Source organism: Megalobrama amblycephala, linkage group LG22 (assembly GCF_018812025.1).
Source record: "Megalobrama amblycephala isolate DHTTF-2021 linkage group LG22, ASM1881202v1, whole genome shotgun sequence".
Taxonomy (NCBI): Eukaryota; Metazoa; Chordata; class Actinopteri; order Cypriniformes; family Xenocyprididae; genus Megalobrama; species Megalobrama amblycephala.
Genome location: NC_063065.1, coordinates 16,337,249 through 16,357,014, shown reverse-complemented (window position 1 = coordinate 16,357,014; position 19,766 = coordinate 16,337,249). Strand labels below are relative to the sequence as shown.

General features: G+C 37.7%; 1 protein-coding gene across 9 annotated transcripts in view; it reads right to left on the bottom strand.

The window, feature by feature from the left end:
• Positions 1 to 2,684: 2,684 nt before the first annotated feature.
• ntng1a (netrin g1a) overlaps positions 2,685 to 19,766 on the bottom strand; it is a 102,814-nt gene continuing 85,732 nt past the window's right edge. For 2 of the 9 annotated variants that reach the window (XM_048174206.1, XM_048174205.1), the window contains exons 5-8: positions 17,616 to 17,642; positions 12,084 to 12,251; positions 9,335 to 9,469; positions 2,685 to 4,309 (exon numbers count right to left, since the gene is read on the bottom strand). In XM_048174206.1, coding sequence (XP_048030163.1) covers positions 4,056 to 4,309; positions 9,335 to 9,469; positions 12,084 to 12,251; positions 17,616 to 17,642 — 584 coding nt within the window. In that variant the 3' untranslated portion in view covers positions 2,685 to 4,055. Of the gene's footprint in view, positions 4,310 to 9,334; positions 9,470 to 12,083; positions 12,252 to 13,780; positions 13,841 to 14,783; positions 14,829 to 17,615; positions 17,643 to 19,766 lie in introns of all 9 variants that reach the window. The other 7 variants (XM_048174207.1, XM_048174209.1, XM_048174210.1 and 4 more) reach the window with 7 other exon arrangements.

Genomic DNA, 19,766 nt, shown 5'->3' with positions numbered 1-19,766 from the left:
GTGTATTCTCCCTTTTGAAAGCGCTTGTTGCCAATGTTTTTGCAGCGATATTCCCATTAGCGGCAGAGGGAACAATATCACCATTACTCCTCCAGGAAAAGGACTTAGATGCCGAGCCAATGTTGGGCTTTTGTACTGGGAAGAAAGGCGAGATGCTGAATGGTGGATAATGATCTTCCCGAAGCCCGTTGGCTGTCTGAGTTCAGGCGGCGGTTCTTTGGGTAACCTTGGTTCACTTTTCCTCCGTGTTGCTGTGATGTTATCAACTTCAGATGGGTCTACCAGAAACATATTCTGCAGTGGTTGGCAACAGGAATGTACGGAAGAGGATTAGGGCCAAGCAATAATAAAAAAATAAAACCATCTCGAGATTAAAGTTGTTAAATTTCGAGAAAAAAATCATTAAATTTCGAGAAAAAAGTCGAAATAAAATGTTGAGAATAAACTCATTAAATTATGAGAAAAAACGTGTTAAATTTCAAGAAAAAAGTCGAGATAAAATGTTGAGAATAAACTCGTTAAATTCTGAGAAAAAAGTTGAGATAAAATGTTGAGAATAAAGTCATTAAATTACGAGAAAAAAGTCGTTAAATTACGAGAACAAATTCATTAAATTGTGAGAAAAATGTCGTTAAATTTCGAGAAAAAAGTCGAGATAAAATGTTGAGAATAAAGTCATTAAATTACGAGAAAAAAGTCGTTAAATTACGAGAACAAATTCATTAAATTATGAGTAAAATGTCGTTAAATTTCGAGAAAAAAGTCGAGATAAAATGTTGAGAATAAACTCATTAAATTATGAGAATAAAGTCATTAAATTACGAGAAAAAAGTCATTAAATTATGAGAACAAATTCGTAATTTAACGAATTTGTTCTCGTAATTTTTTCTCATAATTTAATGACTTTATTGTCAACATTTTATCTCGACTTTTTTCTCGAAATTTAACAAATTTATTCTCAACATTTTATCTCGACCCTTTTCTCGAAATTTAACGAGTTTTTTCTCGAAATTTAACAACTTTAATCTCGAGATGGTTTTATTTTTTTATTATTGCTTGGCCCTAATCCTCTTCCGTAGGAATGTCTGAATACTTCAGACATTATTACTGTAATGTTATTAGCTGATAAAAATAAAAGTGTGTGTTTGTGTGTAAACTTTGAAAGTCTTACTCTCAGTAAGAAACCATAAATCAAAACCTTGAAATGGTCAACATTAAACAAATCTTCAGTTTTTCATTCCTGTTATCAATGAAAACGTTGAATGTGCCTGAAGTAAAAAAAATCATCATGTTTACTGAAGCTGAACTTCTTAACAAATGGAAAAGCTGATTTAAAAATCAATAGACTGCCTTGTTCAAGGGCAGATTAACTCCAGATGCAAGAAAAACTGACACGTTGCTTTAAGGAAAAAAAGTGATAATATATGCAGAAATAAAAACACTCACTAGATCTTTTTAGAAAATAATCTGCAATATCTTTCCTCCTATAAATAGGAGTGAACAATGGGGACGATGCAGCTGATTTTGGCTGAGCCCGTTTGTTGGCTTGGTTCAAAGAATTTGTTGAATACACAGTGGATCTGCTGAGTATATAGATGCACTGAATTGTTTATTCTCTTTGTCAGTGTTGCATATGTGATAAAGGGAATGTTGCATTTCTGAACCAATATACCACAAATGTACACAGGGTGATGTTGTGAACTCCAGCCAGGGAACAAATACAAGAGCGTCTGTGGACCAGTTGATCTGTGTTGTGTGTGTGTGTGTGTATATATATATATATATATATATATATATATATATATATATATATATATATATGGTACTTTAATCGACCTGTAGTGTGATTATATTGTTTTAAATTCATTTCCATCAACTATCATGTCATGATTAACTATCACACATGATTAAAATTATGAAAACAAATCAAAATGAAGTCATTTGTAAAAAATACTATTGATACTACTATACTACTAAAGATTGTTTAACAATTGAATCTTTTAAAACAATCATGATATTTGCAAATAATACTACACCATCCATTTCTTAAAGTAGCACTGTAATGTAAAGAAACAGTTGATGAATTGATTTGGTCACAAATTTCCCATAACAAATATGTAGATTGTGGATTATAAAGAACATAAATGTGAATATCACTTAAACAACATTTCTTTTGTTTGCTAAGTAGTCACACAAATACATGACACACGAAGATTCATAAATCAGTATCCAGTCTCATTGCAGATAAAGACAAATGTTTCTGAAGCATCTCCTTCAAAATGAATCATTTAGCAGCCCTGTGTTGTCACGCACTCTATAATTGTGAAAATGGCTGTAAAACTTTCTGTTTAAAACAAACCTGTGCGATAGATGGGCAGTTTAGTCACAGGCAAAACCAACTCCATAAAACAGGCTCTCAAAGAGACATCAATAGCTGTTAATATTTAATTTTGCCCATCCGATAATGCGTTTCACTGAAACAAATCATTACTGTATTGAATTTGAGATAAATGGTGTGCAGAAAATTCTGAGGCTTAAAGCATTTTCCACTCTTCTGCAAAGTATGCAATTTATATGCACGTGTTATATAAAGACATACGCAATTATTTATTACGCTTTCGATGCAGGAACAATTTAGATTCTTCATTTTGCAATAAAACACACATAAAACAGTACAACACAGGTACATAAAGTCCTTTTAAAGTTTTATTCACTTAAACTTTTCAGTGTTAAAGCAACAAGAAAACATTTAGAATGTCCTTTGGTGTGATTTTCTTTTTTACATGTCAGTATATATACTGTATGTAAACTGATATTCTTTGATGCCAGCACGTTGCCAATATACGTTGCCGAAAACTTCACAATCCAACTGAAGGAAAACAAAAAAGCGTAAATGAAATAAAACTTCAGACAAACATAATTGAATATTTAATTCTGTTTGCACCTTGATTGAACACACTAAAATGTTGCCCTTAAACACATTTCAGCAATAATACAAAAAAGTTTATGTTCTACATTATCTTTACTCTGTCAAGAAAATAACTTCTGTATTAATACAAAAATTAAATACACTGATGACTGTCTAAGCATTTCATCTGTTTGGGTGAAAACATACATCTTTGACCGTGGCCTCAGCAAACAGTCCGTCACATTGCAAAGTCATGAGTTTTTAATCATATTTTTTGGAGGATAGGGGTTGTGCCACATGAGTGTGACTAACATCACACAGACTGAAAGGAAACCCAAAAAATATATGGAAAAAAAAAAAAAATATCAAGGGTTACAGAATAACATTCACAAAAGCACATGGTGGAGGAAGGACGGGGCTCTTGACACAAAGGACACTCTAAAGTTTATTTTCGAGGGTGGGGTCGGGGGTGTTGGCGGGACGAGCTCAATTTGAAAGCGGATCAAATGTGACAGTCTGAATAGATTTCCTTATATCCACAATGCACTGACAGCAAAGAATGCTTGTTTCTTTTCATAAGTCTTTCTCCATAGTATTACTGCTTTATCTTTATTTTTTTTGTAATTGCCAGTTCATACAATCCGGACAGTTTTCCATCGCTTCGTATCACAATAGCTGAAAGCAGTCTACAGCCAACATGATACCCAGAATGGCTCAGGTGAGGGGCGGCAGCTGGCTTGCCGCTGGCTGAACGCAGCTCCCGTTGCCGTGGTGATAAAGGGAGGAAAGGGATGAGTCTTGTCCGCTCCGATCCCTGTCGCTCTCTCGTTCTGTTAGGGGAGTGAGTATCTACTATGGCTTTGTTCACATCTCTAGTTCCTCTTATTTGCCTCATAAAGCATATGCTCAGGTAAATTCTATAAATAACACCTTGATTTTTTTTTTTTTTTCTTTTACTTTTAGATTTTTATATTGAATCAATTTTTATAAATGCTATTTTTATTGATGTATTTATTTATTATATTTTGTCTGTCATCCTCTGAAATTTCGCTTTGATATTTGGGCACATTCCACATGGCCGGCCGAGTGTCGGTGGGTTTGGTGCGCTGCTCATACAGAAGAAGCTGGATAGTCAGAGATCTGCCTCTCAAAGGACTGTGACCCAGCAGATCTCCGTGAGGAGAACGGGACCCAAGACGAACAGCAGCAAAAGCAGGATCGGCGCAGGGGGGTGGAGGGAAGCCTTGCCCGAGTAGGACAATCCGCAGCCGGCCGGCTCGTTCTCACACCGCGGTTTCTCACACAGCAGGCCGATGTACGCCGGAGGACACTGACAACGGATGTTGTTCACACACACACCACCGTTTTGGCAACGCAGAAGTTCATTGTCGCACACCCGGGCTGTGGCATTGAGAGGAAAAGGATAAGCAGAAGACAAACACACACACAGGCTAAACCCAAACAAGTATGAACACTTCTATGATTACATAGAGCTCTATTCCTGAGATATCATATATTCATCTATTGCTGAAAATAGACAGAAATAGTCAATACAAAGTGCAGGCAAAGTATTGATTGAAATGAATCACAAGTAGAAAACTTAATATCATTATTAATAGAAAATCATAAGTAAAAAAATATTGATAGACTTTTTTTTTTTAACAGAAAATTGAACTGTTCAGCTTAGATTTTTATTATTTAAAAATTGTTTTTTTTTTCCTTCAAAAAGTTTACTTGGCATCCCTGCTCATCGGCCACCTCAAAATTACTATTTTGAAAAAAGAAAAAAGGATTAGTTCACTTCAGAATTAAAATTTCCTGATAAATGACTCACCCCCATATAATCCAAGATGTCTTTCTTTCTTCGGTCGAAAAGAAATAAAGGTTTTTGAGGAAAACAGTCCAGGATTTTTCTCCATATAGTGGACTTCAACAGCTACCAATGAGTTGAAGGTCCAAAATGCAGTTTCAATGCAGCTTCAAATGGCTCTACATGATCCCAGACGAAGAATAAGGGTCTTGTCTAGTGAAAAAAAAAAAGTATATACTTTTTAACCACAAACGCTCATCTTGCACTGCTCTGCGATGTGTCACACATTACCTAATCACGTTGGAAAGGTCACGCGTGAAGTAGGGGGAAGTACCACGGTAGGGCGACAAACTCTCATTTTCTCCTCCAACTTCAAAATCGTCCGACATCGTTGTTTTACCTTATTTTGTAAAGGGCGTTTGACTTAGTCTTTGCATGTTCGATTTTTAGACACTGGATCGATACTTCCGGCCCACGTCACGCGTGACCTTTCCAACATGATGATCGCATCGCAGAGCGATGAGAGAGATGAGCATTAGCGGTTAAAAAGTATATACATTTTTTCTTTTTTTGAAAATAGATAAGACCCTTATTCCTCAGCTGGGAACGTGTAGAGCCCTTTGAAGCAATTTGGACCTTTATCCCGTTGGTAGCCGTTGAAGTCCACTATATGGAGAAAAATCCTGGAATGTTTTCCTCAAAAACCTTAATTTCTTTTCGACTGAAGAAAGAAAGAAAGAAAGAAAGACATCTTGGATGACATTGGGTTAGTAAATTATCAGGAAATTTTAATTCTGAAGTGAACTAATCCTTTAAAGTACTATAATTTGTCTGGTTTCATTTGAAACATTGAAGAAAATGTCACTCAAGAGAGCTCAGCATTGCCATTAACCCAAACCATTAACATGGCATAAGTTTCTACAAATCCCTGATAATGAATTGCAATCTCCATTATGTGGCGGCACTGCACCCCTCAGGTGCATCGGGCATCAGTAAATTTAACAACAGGGACACCAAGGCCAGACCTGCTCCCTTCGGATGCAAGCTGTTGAGCAAGCATCAGGCAAACAAATTCCAGTGCAAACTAGCAAAAACAAAAGAAACAAATAAAAACCGATAAACAAGCCATGCCTCTCACATTTTCATCAAAGCTAGAAAAGCACTGTAAACCTGCTGATTGGAAAATAATCATCTAACACACAATCATTGACCTATCAGCTTGCGAGGAATGGTTCTGAGAGGCCTTGTGCATTGCAGCATCTGTTTAATGGCTGTTACTGAGCTATTTTGGGATGGACTGAGCTGACAGGAAGAGCTGGATGATAGAGAGAGGAGGTGCAACTCTCCCAGTCATAACAGGCTGATTAGGGAGCTGGCAGAACTACATGGTCTCCAGCTTCTCTCTCTCCATCTCCTGTGTGGATACGGGCTTTATGGTTGAGTCAGGGAAAAATGAGCCCCTGTTTGTGTCCATAATTCCCTCTGTTCATCATTGCCGAGTCTTTTTACGATGCAGATCAATCGTTCCCTAGTGAAAACCCACACTCGTACCACAAAACAAGACACTGGACCTGCAAGATGAACAAGCTATTTGAATTATCAGTGATTAACACATATAGATTGAATGTATTCAATTAATATTAGTCTTATTAGTATTTGTTAGTAAAGACATGCAAATCATACATTTCTTAACGTTTGGATACACACTGATACAGTTTATTTGCGATAATAATAATAATTATTATTATTAACAATAAAATTAAAAATAAAATTATCAGTGTGTATCCAAATGTTAGGAAATTATCATTACAATATGTTAAATTGAGTTATTAATTAAATTTTGCAAAATTAATGCATTTTCCTAATTAGAAACTGCAATAGTTTCAATGTTCTCTGTCTGATCTTTAAAGACTTATGTGTCCAAATTTAAAGCAATGCATGAGTGTTCGAACAAACTTGATTTGCAGTTACCTCTGAATATCACATGGTTGTGACAATACTGAGTGAATTTACATTCAACCAACAAGCTATACTGAGTTAGAGGAACTTAATTTGTAGCATAAACACAATATTTTTTCTTTTTAAGTTGATTACTCAAAAAAAAAAACAAGTCGCTCAAACTATCAGAGTTGTAGCCCTGGAACCAATTAATCTTAGCTATCATAGCACATGCTAACATAACTTATTTAATGTATATTTAATGAACAAGTAGGATATTACTTGTTATTAGCATTAGCACAGTCATTGCTTATTGTGTCAATGTAGTGTTTACATTCATGTATCTACTCTTCAGCACAATGGTAACCACAAAAACTTCAACATTACTGAAACTCTTTTAAATGTAAAACATAACAGCATTAAACACTAACAGGTCTTTCCCTTCACTAAAAACAACTAAATTATTGCTTAATTCCAACATTTATTTATTCATGAAATGACTATCAACTGTCCTTCTCCGAGCACATTTTTAACGTGTCAAGCCTGCTCTTAAGAAATGATAAAGAAATGGAAATAAAAAAAAGACTGTTTATAAAAGAGGTTTTATTGATTCAATGTTCTGGATAGGAGCTTTTTATCTTTTTAAATCTTCAAGTTGCCCAATGCTCTTTTATAGACAAGATGTTTCCTATTATAAATGAATCTTTTTTAAAAGATGTGTAGGGCATATTGACTGTTTGCAATCTAGACATCAATGTTGCCTCTTACCAAACTGTCCATGAGAAGGAGATTGTACAGAAAGAGGTAATGAGTTGATTGTGTCTGTGGAAAGAGTTTTAGAACTCCTTTTTGTGGGAAAGAGCGAATTGATCGATTACCTTTTCCACAACTGCGGCCTTTGGCAAGAGTGTTCTTGTGCTTCATCTGAAGACAGACTTAAAGAGGCACAGTTATGTAGGTAATGTATCTCTCAAGAGTTTGGGTCTTTTTGGTTCACCCTGTGAGTTCAACTCTTTCTGTCTCCTCAGTTTGATATCCCCCGATGACCAGAAAAAGGTGCTGAGGCAAGAAGAGTCCCGTCAGTGATTTATAGCTGGTATGGGTGCTAACAAACACCTTTAACTTCCAATAGAGGGGGGGGGGGGACGGGGGGCATGGAAACTATTTACTCTGCTGTTGGTTGAGAATGTATCTCTCATATCCTACAAACAGTTTAACCTCTGTATCCTACCCCAAGCTCTCTAGAGCCCATGCACAGGAAGGCGTTTTTATCTAATAAATATGAGCACGGGTCTATTTTAAGAGAGCAACAGAAGGTCTGTATATGTTTAAAGCATGTGCACTCATAACAAAGAAAAATGTGCTCAGCCTCTAATTCTGCATTCATAATGTTCTTGCATGTAAATAAACCATAATAAGCGAATAAATCGAGCCATTTATTTGGTTTGCTTTTGATAAGAGGGATAATATTTATTGAGAACAGCAGCAGACTGCATGGTGCTCTGGAAAGAAAAGGCTTATTTGAAGAAAGATTTGAGCTTTAATTGCATACCGAAATCTGCATACAGATGGACGGGATCAGGAAAACGAGCCTAAGATTACATTTATCACACACATTTTGGCCTTCGGGACTTTTAATGAGACAAATGCAACAAATTTAAATCTGTTATCTAGGACATCTAACAAAAAAGCGTCTGTGTTGATGACAACATCAAATTAAAATGGTTATGGTGCTATACCATAGTGCATTCCATTGGCTGAAACAGTCACATGGCAATGCATCTTCATGCTGGTGGGAGATGGATGTGTATAAAGAACGTGTCTCTTTATTTCTCTTTGAGTACATCTTCTAGAACAGACAATAATGGGAGTGCATTTGCCAAATGCCACCATTTGTACCAAACTCTGGTTTACTTTAATCTCGTGACATGTGATGGTGTGAATTTCTGCTTCTCACACAAAACCAGAATGAATGCAACTGAATGCAACGCACTGTTGCATTCAAAGCCACTCTGAACTCGATATACACATGTACTGGACTGTCCATCTAACATTATTACAGCCAAAAATCCCTTTGTGTTATCTGAGGCTTTGGTAAATGTTGACCTTTGATGCTGGAAGCCCATTGAAGAATACAAATCAATGCTTGACCTACGGATCGTTTCAACCGCAACACTTGGAGCCAAGAGAGAAGACCAGCCATCACAATGTGGCCATAACAGCAAACAGCCAGAGAACACAGCGCAGGCGTCAAATGTTCTGCTCACTTCAAATATTAGCTCAGCTGTCTGCATTCATCTGCACAAATGCACATGCATGGGATTCTGCCGAGATTTGTTTGCATGATTTATCTCTGTGCTTGAGAAGAATTCTACAGTAATACTATTAAGAAAAAACAATTCTAATAAATGATGATAATAATTCCCTCAAAATGAAATCTGCAGTTAAACCACTAACAAGGCAGTATAACAGGTGTGACTGAGCCTCGGAAGGAAATCAGTCCAAGTTTATTTGTTCCCAAGTGCTGTAAGCAAACCAAGCTGCTCATTCCCGGGTAAGCCAAAAAAGCAGCAGCAAACAGAGAAAATAGAGGGAGGGAAGGAAGAAGGGAGGGGGTGAGAGAGAGGGAAAAGAGAGCAGGGGACTGAAGCTGCAGGTTGGTTGGAGGTTCTACTTACATTTGCAGCCATTGTCCCACAAATATCCTGGCAGACACTCATGGCACTTAGCCCCTGTCGTTCCCTCCTTACATTTACAATATCCTGTGCCATTACAGCGATCAGTGTTTGAGCCAAAGGGATTACAATTACAGTCTGTAGAAACAAGACACACACATACACACAGTGGAGAGACGGGGTCTGTGGTCTTCAGCCTCTCAGATCAGCTCATGAATAAAATCCCTCTGTTTTCTACACAAAAAGCATTTTTGCTCAAAATGGGCCTCTGCTGCCTCCTTCATGCACATTGCTAGTCTACAAAGGACAGATTTATAACCCGTATATCTGAATATTTACCTTACATCTTCCATTTCAAGGGAATAAAATGAGAAGCATCAGCTGGGGAAGGTGAGTGAGGGTGGAAAATGGAAACAATGGCATTTAGTTTAGTGAGGAAAATGTATGTTTGTGAATGTTTTAAGGTCTTAGAAGTCCCATAAAGCGAATGACTGCACTGTGCATTCTGAATAATTTTACGAAAATACATTTCTATATTTAGTTTAGCACAAAAAATGAGTGGCATGAAGGAAAGGAACATACAAAAGAGAAAAAGAAAGACAGAGACACATGGTGAAGGGTTCCTGAGTAGCCCAATTGTTTGCTGTCAAATACTGATAATTTCTCCTCAAAAATATCTCATAATTAAATCCTTTGAAACTACAGGAAATGTCCTTGAAGATGACCATTTTATTCAAGTCAACATGAAACAGCATTTGCAACACATTTCACTTGCATAATTTTAATTGCATTTTTTCTGAGTGAAACAAGATACTGAACAGGAAAAAAAAAAAGAGTGTGACTTGATTTTGGGAATGTCAGTAACTCTCTAGGTCATGGATCACCCCAACTAACATTTGACCTAAAGGCATCTGGCCAACTACCCAGGGTCTGATTACTTTCTTGGTGCTGAAGGGCCATTCAAAACCTACATCTCTGGGACGTCTATGGAGAAGACAAATATTTTGAGCAGATGTTGAGCTACTGAGGGGTTTTAAATATGCAAACGTTTTTAATATTTTCTATTCAAAAGAGAATCTGATTAATTCTCTTGTGTTTCCTCTGAAGAACTTAGCCTGAAACTGTGTACTGGCATTTCTGATCACAACTGCATTTTTGTTTTTTGAAGAAACTACTTATTTTCAGTATAAATTCACCAGTATGCCCAGCACAACAGAACTCTCTATAAGTGTGAATAGCCTTAAAGGGTTGGTTCACCCAAAAATGAAAATTCTGTCATTTATTACTCACCCTCATGTTGTTCCACACCCGTAAGTCCTTCTTTCATCTTCGGAACACAAATTAAGATATTTTTGATGAAATCCGAGAGGTATGTGACTCATCCATAGACAGCAATTTAACCACCACTTTCAAGGTCCAGAACGCCAGTTCAGTATTGGCAGAGGCTGTTCATGTGAGCAGCACGACGCATTCGTGTGATGTTGACACCAATAATGAGTCAATAAATAAGATATTTTTGATGAAATCTGAGAGATATCTGACTCAATACTTTCAAGGTCCAGAAAGGTACTAAAGACATTGTTAAAAAGGTCAACGTGACTGCAGTGGTTCAACCTCAATTTTATGAAGCGACGAGAATATTTTTGTGCGCAAAAACAATCTCTTCTGTGTCATTCTCATACACTGTTTACATTCAGCGCTTCCAGGTTCTATGTCAGAACGCCGACTCATTATTGGTGTCAACATCACACGAATGCGCCGTGCTGCTCACATGAAGAGCTTTTGCTAATACTGAGCTGGCGTTCAGGACCTTGAAAGTGGTCTATGGACAAGAGACATACCTCTCGCATTTCATCAAAAATATGTTAATTTGTGCTTTGAAGATGAACAAAAGTCTTACGGGTGGTCTTACGACATGAGGGTGAGTACTTAATGACAGAATTTTAATTTTTAGCTGAACCCTTTAAGGTTTTGATACAGTGAGTAGAACACATTAATGCTTATTAATTATTAATGCTTTGCTAGAACACTAACACAAACCTCTCCCAAGATGCACTTTTCACATATTTTGACAGCTCTTTGGCCCTCCTGTGAGTACAGCTTTTGCTGGGTTGAGGTGGAGGTCAGAATCTGTGACCTGTAACACCTAAAGATGTGTGTGTAAGTCACACAGCCGTGACCTGCTCCCAGACACCTCTCTCGCTCTCTTCTTTTCCAGAGTGACATATGCAGCACGCAGCACCTTTTTCTGTGGCTGTGAGCCCTCCCAGACACCTCACTGGGGAAGTGTGATGGCAGACATCACCTCTGTCTCACAATGACACCTTTCTGGCTTTATTGTCTGTCTTTTGTTTTTTCTTTCTGTCTTATTTCTTGTTCTCTGCTTCATGATACTTTTTCTTTTCCTTTCTGGGCTTTGTAATAAACATTAAAGTTTACACTAATAAACATGCCAATTTTAGCAATTTCAGACAGTGTGTTCTGTTATTATCTGCCATGGATCATTGTGTCATATACTTGCTGGTTCTGTAGTTAAACACTAGAGCGATGTGGTTCAACGTGACATTGTTGACTCACACAAGCATGCGTGAAGAGACTCGGGTGATGACAGAGAGATGGACAGACACAGACAAGGGAGTGAAGAGATGAAGGATGATGGAGCAATAGAAAGGGAAGGCCAAACGGCAGAATTTGGGAGGATGTGTGATGTGCGATAAGCTGTGTTGGTGGTTGGGAGTGCTGGAGGACTGACCTATGCAAACATTCTCATCGTCCAGCTCTGCTGAGGCATTGCGGTAGTATCCAAGCTTGCACAGCTGGCAGTGCTGCCCTCTAGTGTTGTGCTTACAGCTCACGCAAATGACGGTGTTTAGCACCTCGATGTAACTGCAGCGATTGGAGTGACTGAAGCATTCACAGTCTTGCAAAAAGGGGAGAGAGATGTGGCTGTGTTTAGGGTATGTGTGTGCGAGTCGCGGCGGCGCTGCAGAAGAGGGGCACCATGGCATGCGAGGTTTGGATGGTCTGAAACAGCGGAAGGGTGGCAGGCACTGCCATGGATGCAGCCAGCAGTGTTAGATGTACGATCACCTTAAGATGAATGGAGAAGCGGTGTTGTTATTAGAGAGTTCGCCTCGAGCACACCACAGCAATGGAGAGGAAAATAAGAGCAGGAATGGAAATCAAACACGAGCAGATGTAATTTTCAACCTCGGCAAAATGCGAGTGCACATGCGATTTGAAATTTACATCCACAGTATTTATATTCTATTGCTCATGGAGAGTTGTCTCAAAGAAATGATGGAAGGGTGTAGTGAAGGAGCTGGAACTTTCAAACATGAGAATAAAACAATGGCTTCTATTTTCTATGCCCCCGAAATAACAAAGCCTCTCAGGTCGAAAACGGGTACACAAACTGTATCCTCTCCACAGAACTACTGCCATAAAATGAAAGACAAAGCACTTTTTTTCAGTATTGATTCTGTCAGCTCCAAAATGAGAAATAGCACAACCAAATCAGAAATAACTTCCTATCTATTTCCCCACAGCCTCCAAAGAAACCAAACAACGTTTATCCAGGACCCGCAAGGAGTCTGTCCTAGTTTCAAAGTGAAGTTGAATCTCAATACTCGGATGCTGCTCTTGGCATAACATAACAAAGTGGCGCCCTGACCTGCCAGGGACACTTGGTCAACCAACTGGCCAGCACTCTCAATCCAACGGGTCTGACAAATCTTCTCGTTCATAAAGCCTCCGTGTCCTTCCCTCCTGAGATGATTTCAGGGCTTTCGGGAGAAATGGAGGGATTCTCATTATCAACATCTGGATTGAGGTCAGGCCTCCTCAGCAGCCTTTTCCCCCGTCCCCTGACTGGAGGAGTCGAGACAGACATATCTCCTGTAAAACGATCTCTAAAGCTGCCTGGATATGTCAATCATTCTGTCTGAGAAATGTTTTAGAGGGCCCACTTTAGCCTAAAAAATTGACGGGCTTCTCGCCTGTGAGCCACTGTGGAATTATATCAGATTCAATGTTCTCATCCAAACTCGGATCAGCAACATCGACTGTATACAACACATTAATCCGGCAGAATCTACATGATGCTTCACCTTCTGATTCATCAAGTAAAATCTTTGTCTCCTCGAATTTCAAAGACTCGTGTCCCAAAAGCATTTGGGACAGAGTTTCCATGCTGATTCAGGATGGAGTTAATTAACAAGTTAATAATAAAGAAATTAAACAATAAAGTAAATACAATAAAATCAATATCTTTTTACTGGTACATCTTGATATTATGGAAAGTGGGAAAAGTAAGGTCAGGGATAGGTGTTCTGCAATTATAGAAAGTACAGGACTCACTCTGGATTCATTCAGGGGATGGTGGGAGGGTAATTCGGACAACATACACTGACACAGAGTAGTGAGAGGATATGAATCGAGTCCTCCTACCTCTCTTACTGTTTGCAACTTGTACAGAAGGAATGGTTGACAAAGCAACTTGAGGAGCTACTGGACAAAATAAATCAAAAATAAAAACATATTAAATTATAATATGAACATTACATAATGTTTGTACCAAAAGAAGAATGAAGTTGACAATAAAACAAGAATGCAGACTATTTAAATCCTGTTTCTCTCTGTCATAAACGATAAAAATAGACACAAAAAGAACACAAATTTGCATAGTGCACGTTCCATTCCTTGCAGCTGTTGCGGTTTGGAAGTTTTCAACGGCTCTGGAAAAGAAAAAGCCTGCATTGCTGGCAGAAACTCCTCAGCTGGCATTAGCGTAGTTGAGCTTCCCAGGCTTCTTGTGTGAGAGCACGTAAGGCTTAGATCCCTACATCCCGCTGCCAGTCTGACACAACAGCAGAACAACGGGGCTCAGAACAATCCCAAAGTTATCAGCTCATCATGCATTCACAAAACAACCCAAGTTGCAATGAGCACTATGTCCTTCACTAACCTCCAACCCCCAATTCAATCAAAAGCACTGTTTATTCAGGCCTGCTGTTTCCCTGATGTTTCTCTTTGGACATCTTTCTGCATATGTATTAACTTGAATCAGTATACCTAAAACAGCCATGAAAACTCCCCAGCAGGGCTGAGAAAAGATTGAGAGGGCCCAAGAGAGAGCGCCATTCCTAATTAAAATGGAGGGCATAATGCTTTAAATCATCTTCGCATGTGTCTATATGGCTGTTCAGCTTGTTTCTTAGAAATGCTGATTGCTCAAAAATCTCAGCTTTGAGACATGTCAGAAACTTGTACGTGAAAGAGAAAAAGCAAAAAGATGTTTGTCCATCTGGAATGAGTCAGTACAACAAATATACAAAAAAGACTAGCTGTCAGCAAACTTCTGCTGGATCTGTTTCACTCTCATAGCAGTCTAAAAATTGTTCTGTGAGTCAGATCAAAGGAAATTTAATCCAAGTTGAAAAATATACCCTACCTTGATTTCTGTTAGCGACACCTAGAGATGAAATGTTCTGCCGAACTGCATGCAAGCAGGAGAAATCAGGTGTTAATTGAATGCACTGGCTGTCGGATGTCAGATGCACTAGGACGGGTCTAGTTTGGACTCATGTACACATAAACAGCTACACACATCTCCAGATGGGTCATTCATAAAGTTGAGCTGATAGGCTCGATGAGAACAAGCAACCAATAGACCAATCACAGGTCATCTCTAGAGATTGTATGTAATTGAGCTGTATTGGCTAATTCTATATTAATACATGGGAATGACGGTTGACAGAGATGAAGGGAAATTGTGTCAGTCTTTCGGATGCACTGTGAGACTGGATTGTGCGCATATGTAATCATGGTTGCTTGAGATACTTGTTCAGTTTATCAAATTGATTCATGTGAAGTGTGCTTCTGGTTGAAAAAAAGCTGACAATTGAAATGATGATTTGATGGGAATATCCTCATAATTACATACAATTCATTTCCTTAGATGTGGAAATATTAAGACTGGGAATGGGGCAGTCTCTCAGTCAATCTCAGAGGCAGCACTAAAGCGAAATGACCAAACCAAACGTTCCCTCCATCCAACACAAACATGGTTAAGTCCCTTATGTGCTGCTTCATGGTTGACCTCAGCGTGTGGGCAAAGTGTGTAAAACGAGGACAGGGTGCAGGAATTCCAGTGAGGACACGTCTATGAATTTGAATCAATTTTTTTTTCTTTTTCACCAGGGACATAGCATGGTGGTTGGGGACTCGGAATGCATGCAGACGCAAGTTACTGACAGAGGAAACCCATCTTGAAGACCCATTATGAAATGGCCTCTATGTCCAATCACATTGGGAGAAATGACTCTTTTTCCATGTGATTCGGGGAATTCCGTGAAAATAAATATGAGTTTTCAGTTCAAGCTCCAGAAATATTTTATGATAGAAATTAAAGATGAAAAACAAATAATTATTCTTGTAAGATTAATAGGATAATGTGAGCTGAGGGTGTGTCAACGTTGTAAAGTGTTTCTCATTCTTTAGATTAGTATTTGTCTTGTCAGCATCACCCCATCAGTTGAAGAATATTCTGATACTCAACCACATTAAAACACAAACAAGTGTCTTAATGTGCTAAATAAACTCTTCTAAATTCTTCTAAACTAAACAATTTGGATCCATCAAACTAACCTAATATTTGGAGAAACACTTTTTTCCACAACTATTTTCATGGAAGTTTTTTTTTTTTTTTTTTTTTTTTATCCAGTTAGACACAAAGAGTGAGGACACAGCAATGAACAACCATTGGAGTTGATAACAGTTTGGAAGTTATCTGCCCTCAGAGTGATGGACGAATCCATCTGTCCTCTTTCATTACATTACATGACACTCAGAAGCCAGTGTCATGATACCCATGGGACAACGTTGAGCACTTTATTATTGATATAAAATGTGTCAAGTATTAGCAAGTGATTAAGAGCGTTGCTCATCACATCTGCTCTTCATTAATGTTTTTGTTAGTGGAAATTTGGATAAAAATTGGATAAATAAGAAGTGACAGATTTTAATCAATGCCATCCCAGTAATGAAATGCAATCCTGTACAGCCAAAATCTCATCTTAAAATATTAATTTTGCTCTAATGCCTGCATTAGGCAATTCTGGCAGGCTTAATAAACTTGAAATAGAATTGGGAAAAGTCAATAAAGAATTCAATTACCCTCAAGCAACTCTGAGGAAACTGCAGTGTTTTCTTTTTCAGTCTCAGGCAAAACATCTCCGTCCTCAAGGACACTCTTTACAAGTTCTCTCTCTGTAGGTTGTGTGAAAGGGAGAGAATGGTGTTTATAATTGTTATAGTGATGGTCAGAGGACAGTTTTTATGGCTTCAGTATCATCAAACTGTTCAGGACCCTAGTTGTACTGTGAGTGTCTCATTTTTGTGTCTTTCTGGACGGAGGTGTGTAAATTCACCATGAAGGACAGTGAGTGGATGTTCATGGTACAGTAGCATGTTTGAGGGTGGTCTGACGATTGAATAAGAAATAAAGGAGTGAGCCCATGCAGAAATGGCACAGCACAAGCCATGCTTTACAGCCAAACACAAAACACACTTGAGGAGAGGAGGAGAGGGGAGTGTCCACTTGGTTCGACGTGCATTTCTGATTAAAAGTGCAAGAATTTCTTCTCAACAAATGTTCATTGGTAACACTATGTATGTATAAATCAGATATGTACAAATCCTTATCAACTCCTGTAATAATTCCAATGTTCATTATTGAATATTTGATATGTTCAATGTTATTCCATACACCTCTGATATGTTACACCAATCTATCCAAAGAGGAAATGTGTATATTTGTCCTGGACCCAAGAGAAGTGAAGCGTGTGGAAATATTCAGGGCTCTACATGCATTCTGACTTGTTCAATATCTCTGTGGCTCCAGTTTTCACATTCAACCCCCCTGCACCTGTAACTCTATCTGTCTGCTGGCTTATGAGGCCCCTGGCAGGACCAGATAATACCAGATAGACCTGCATTTCTCATATTAAAATGATATTCCCCCCTTTTCTACTTTGGAAGAGATCCTGAAATGCTTCTAAGCCCCTGTTGTATTTATGTGGATGTTTTCTAGAAACAGTTTACTTTAACCCTTTTCTAATTAACTTCCAAACCAATCACATTAGGTTGCGCAGTTTAATATTCAACAGATCCAATGAAAATCAGAAATTAACGTTCAACCAGAAGTGGACTTGAGGTAAAGTGAGAAGCAAAGCTGTTCATCTCGCACTTCCTGTGATTTAGCTCTATGAGTTTGTTTACTTACTAACTGGACCAACGCTATTTGGCAGACCTAGAAGAGAAATGAGAGAAAAGATTATATTGATCGCAGTACATAACATAAGCAACAGCAAAAACATTAATTTTAAAATGTGATAAAAAAAAAAAAATTTGGAGAACAGTGAATGGAGAATTTCCTTTGAATGATGGAGAACTCTTGGAGCCAATGCTCTGGTGGCAGAAAGAGAGCTGAACTCACGCCCCTGCCATGTGCCATCGATCTAGTGTGCGGCATCTAATCTCTCTCTCTGATCTTTGCTTCATAGGGACAGTTAAGAGTCAAATTTATGACCTTTGGAAGGAGGGTTGAGAAATCACTAGGAAAATAGGCACCTGCAGGCACCTCCAATGAACACGAGTGAAAACAGAAAGATAGAAGAGGGAAAGGAGTAGAGAGGACAACCTGCTTAGCGAAATATAAATGATAACATCATGCTATTCACATCTATTCTGCCAATACCAAAAAGAGTCCCTCATTGATGAAATTCTGTATGATTTTCATTGATGAAATCCTAGAAATCTTTCACACTTTCACAGAAGACTTCATGCAAGTTCAACTGTGCAAACTATAGCACATGAGAGTTTTACTTACTGCTTGGTTTCGTTTTATTACCATTATTATTATTATTTACATTTTTTGTCACCTAAATTTTTTCACTGACCCCTATAGCACCCCCTTGTGGTCTCCTGGGTGTCTCAATCCAAGTTTTTTTTTATATATGGCAACAATGCAACAGCACTAAATTCTTTAATTTTTTTTTTTTTTTTTTTTTTAAATTCAAAGGAGCGCATCCCCAAGTCTCTGTGATATTCTGATTCCTAGATACAGCAAGGCTTGGTTCCCTCTGTTAATGCAAGTCTATGAGATTTTTTTTTTTTTTTTTTACTTGAATGTCATCATGGAAAAATTACAGCTTATATTGATGCTGGATCTGACACCACAGAAACAAATACAGACGTCTCTATATACTCTAAACAGCATCAACAGTGTAACACAGCACCTCTCATAGCACATTGTCCGCTCTCTTTGCTTTAAATACAGTCAGGCTTTTAGTCATGGTTCACATTCATCCTCACGATTCATGTAAGTGCTATACAACCTCATTTTTAATTTATTTATTTATTCACCTCTCCTCTTTTGAGTTGGACAGTCGTCCGCCTGAGACGGACGCAAAATATCATGTGTCATATCATTAGATTACCTTTCAATCACAGCGGTTTTCAGCCCCCCTCACCTGCTGGAACTCTCCATTATGTCAGAGAGCAGGAATCAAATTGTGAAGCCTGATGCAGAAACACATTAGGCTGCTTATGTTTATTGCACACTCCATTGATTTTTACCATCTGAACTTCTGCACTCTGGGGTCACTCGAGTCTCCAGAATCAACTGATGATGGGCAGGGTTGTGTGTGCTAAATGAATATATATCCAGGAGGATTTGTCCATTTTTCCTGTACCTGATTTTACATGTTAGATTGTCATCTTTTATGATAATGCCTGTTTAACACACCTGAAATGATCTGAATGGCCTCTCTACACTGTCAGAATTTTTTTTGTAAAAATCGTATATATATATATATATATATATATATATATATATATATATATATATATATATATATATATATATAAGATAAGATATATACATATATATATATATTATACATATATATATATATATATATATATATAAGATATATATATATATATATATATATATATATATATATATATATATATATATAAACTGTATATATATACACACACACATACATATATATGTATATTATATATCTTATCTATATATATATATATATATATATATATATATATATATATATATATATATATATACATACATATATAAGATATATAAGGGAGGCAGTGCCTCCTCAAAAATTAAATGAGAAAATTTACATATTACAAAAATAAACCAAAGCAAATATTACAAAATGTGACATTAAAAAGTGTACAAATTACTTGTTTTTCTAAAGTAACTGGCCAACAGCAACACCAGTGAGTTTTAACAGACTCCCTAAAGCTTGCGGGGGTTTGGTGGGGGGTAATTGAGAATGAATGGGAGAAAAGTTAAGTGAGAGGAGGCAATGCCTCCATCACGCTATAACTGGATGTGATT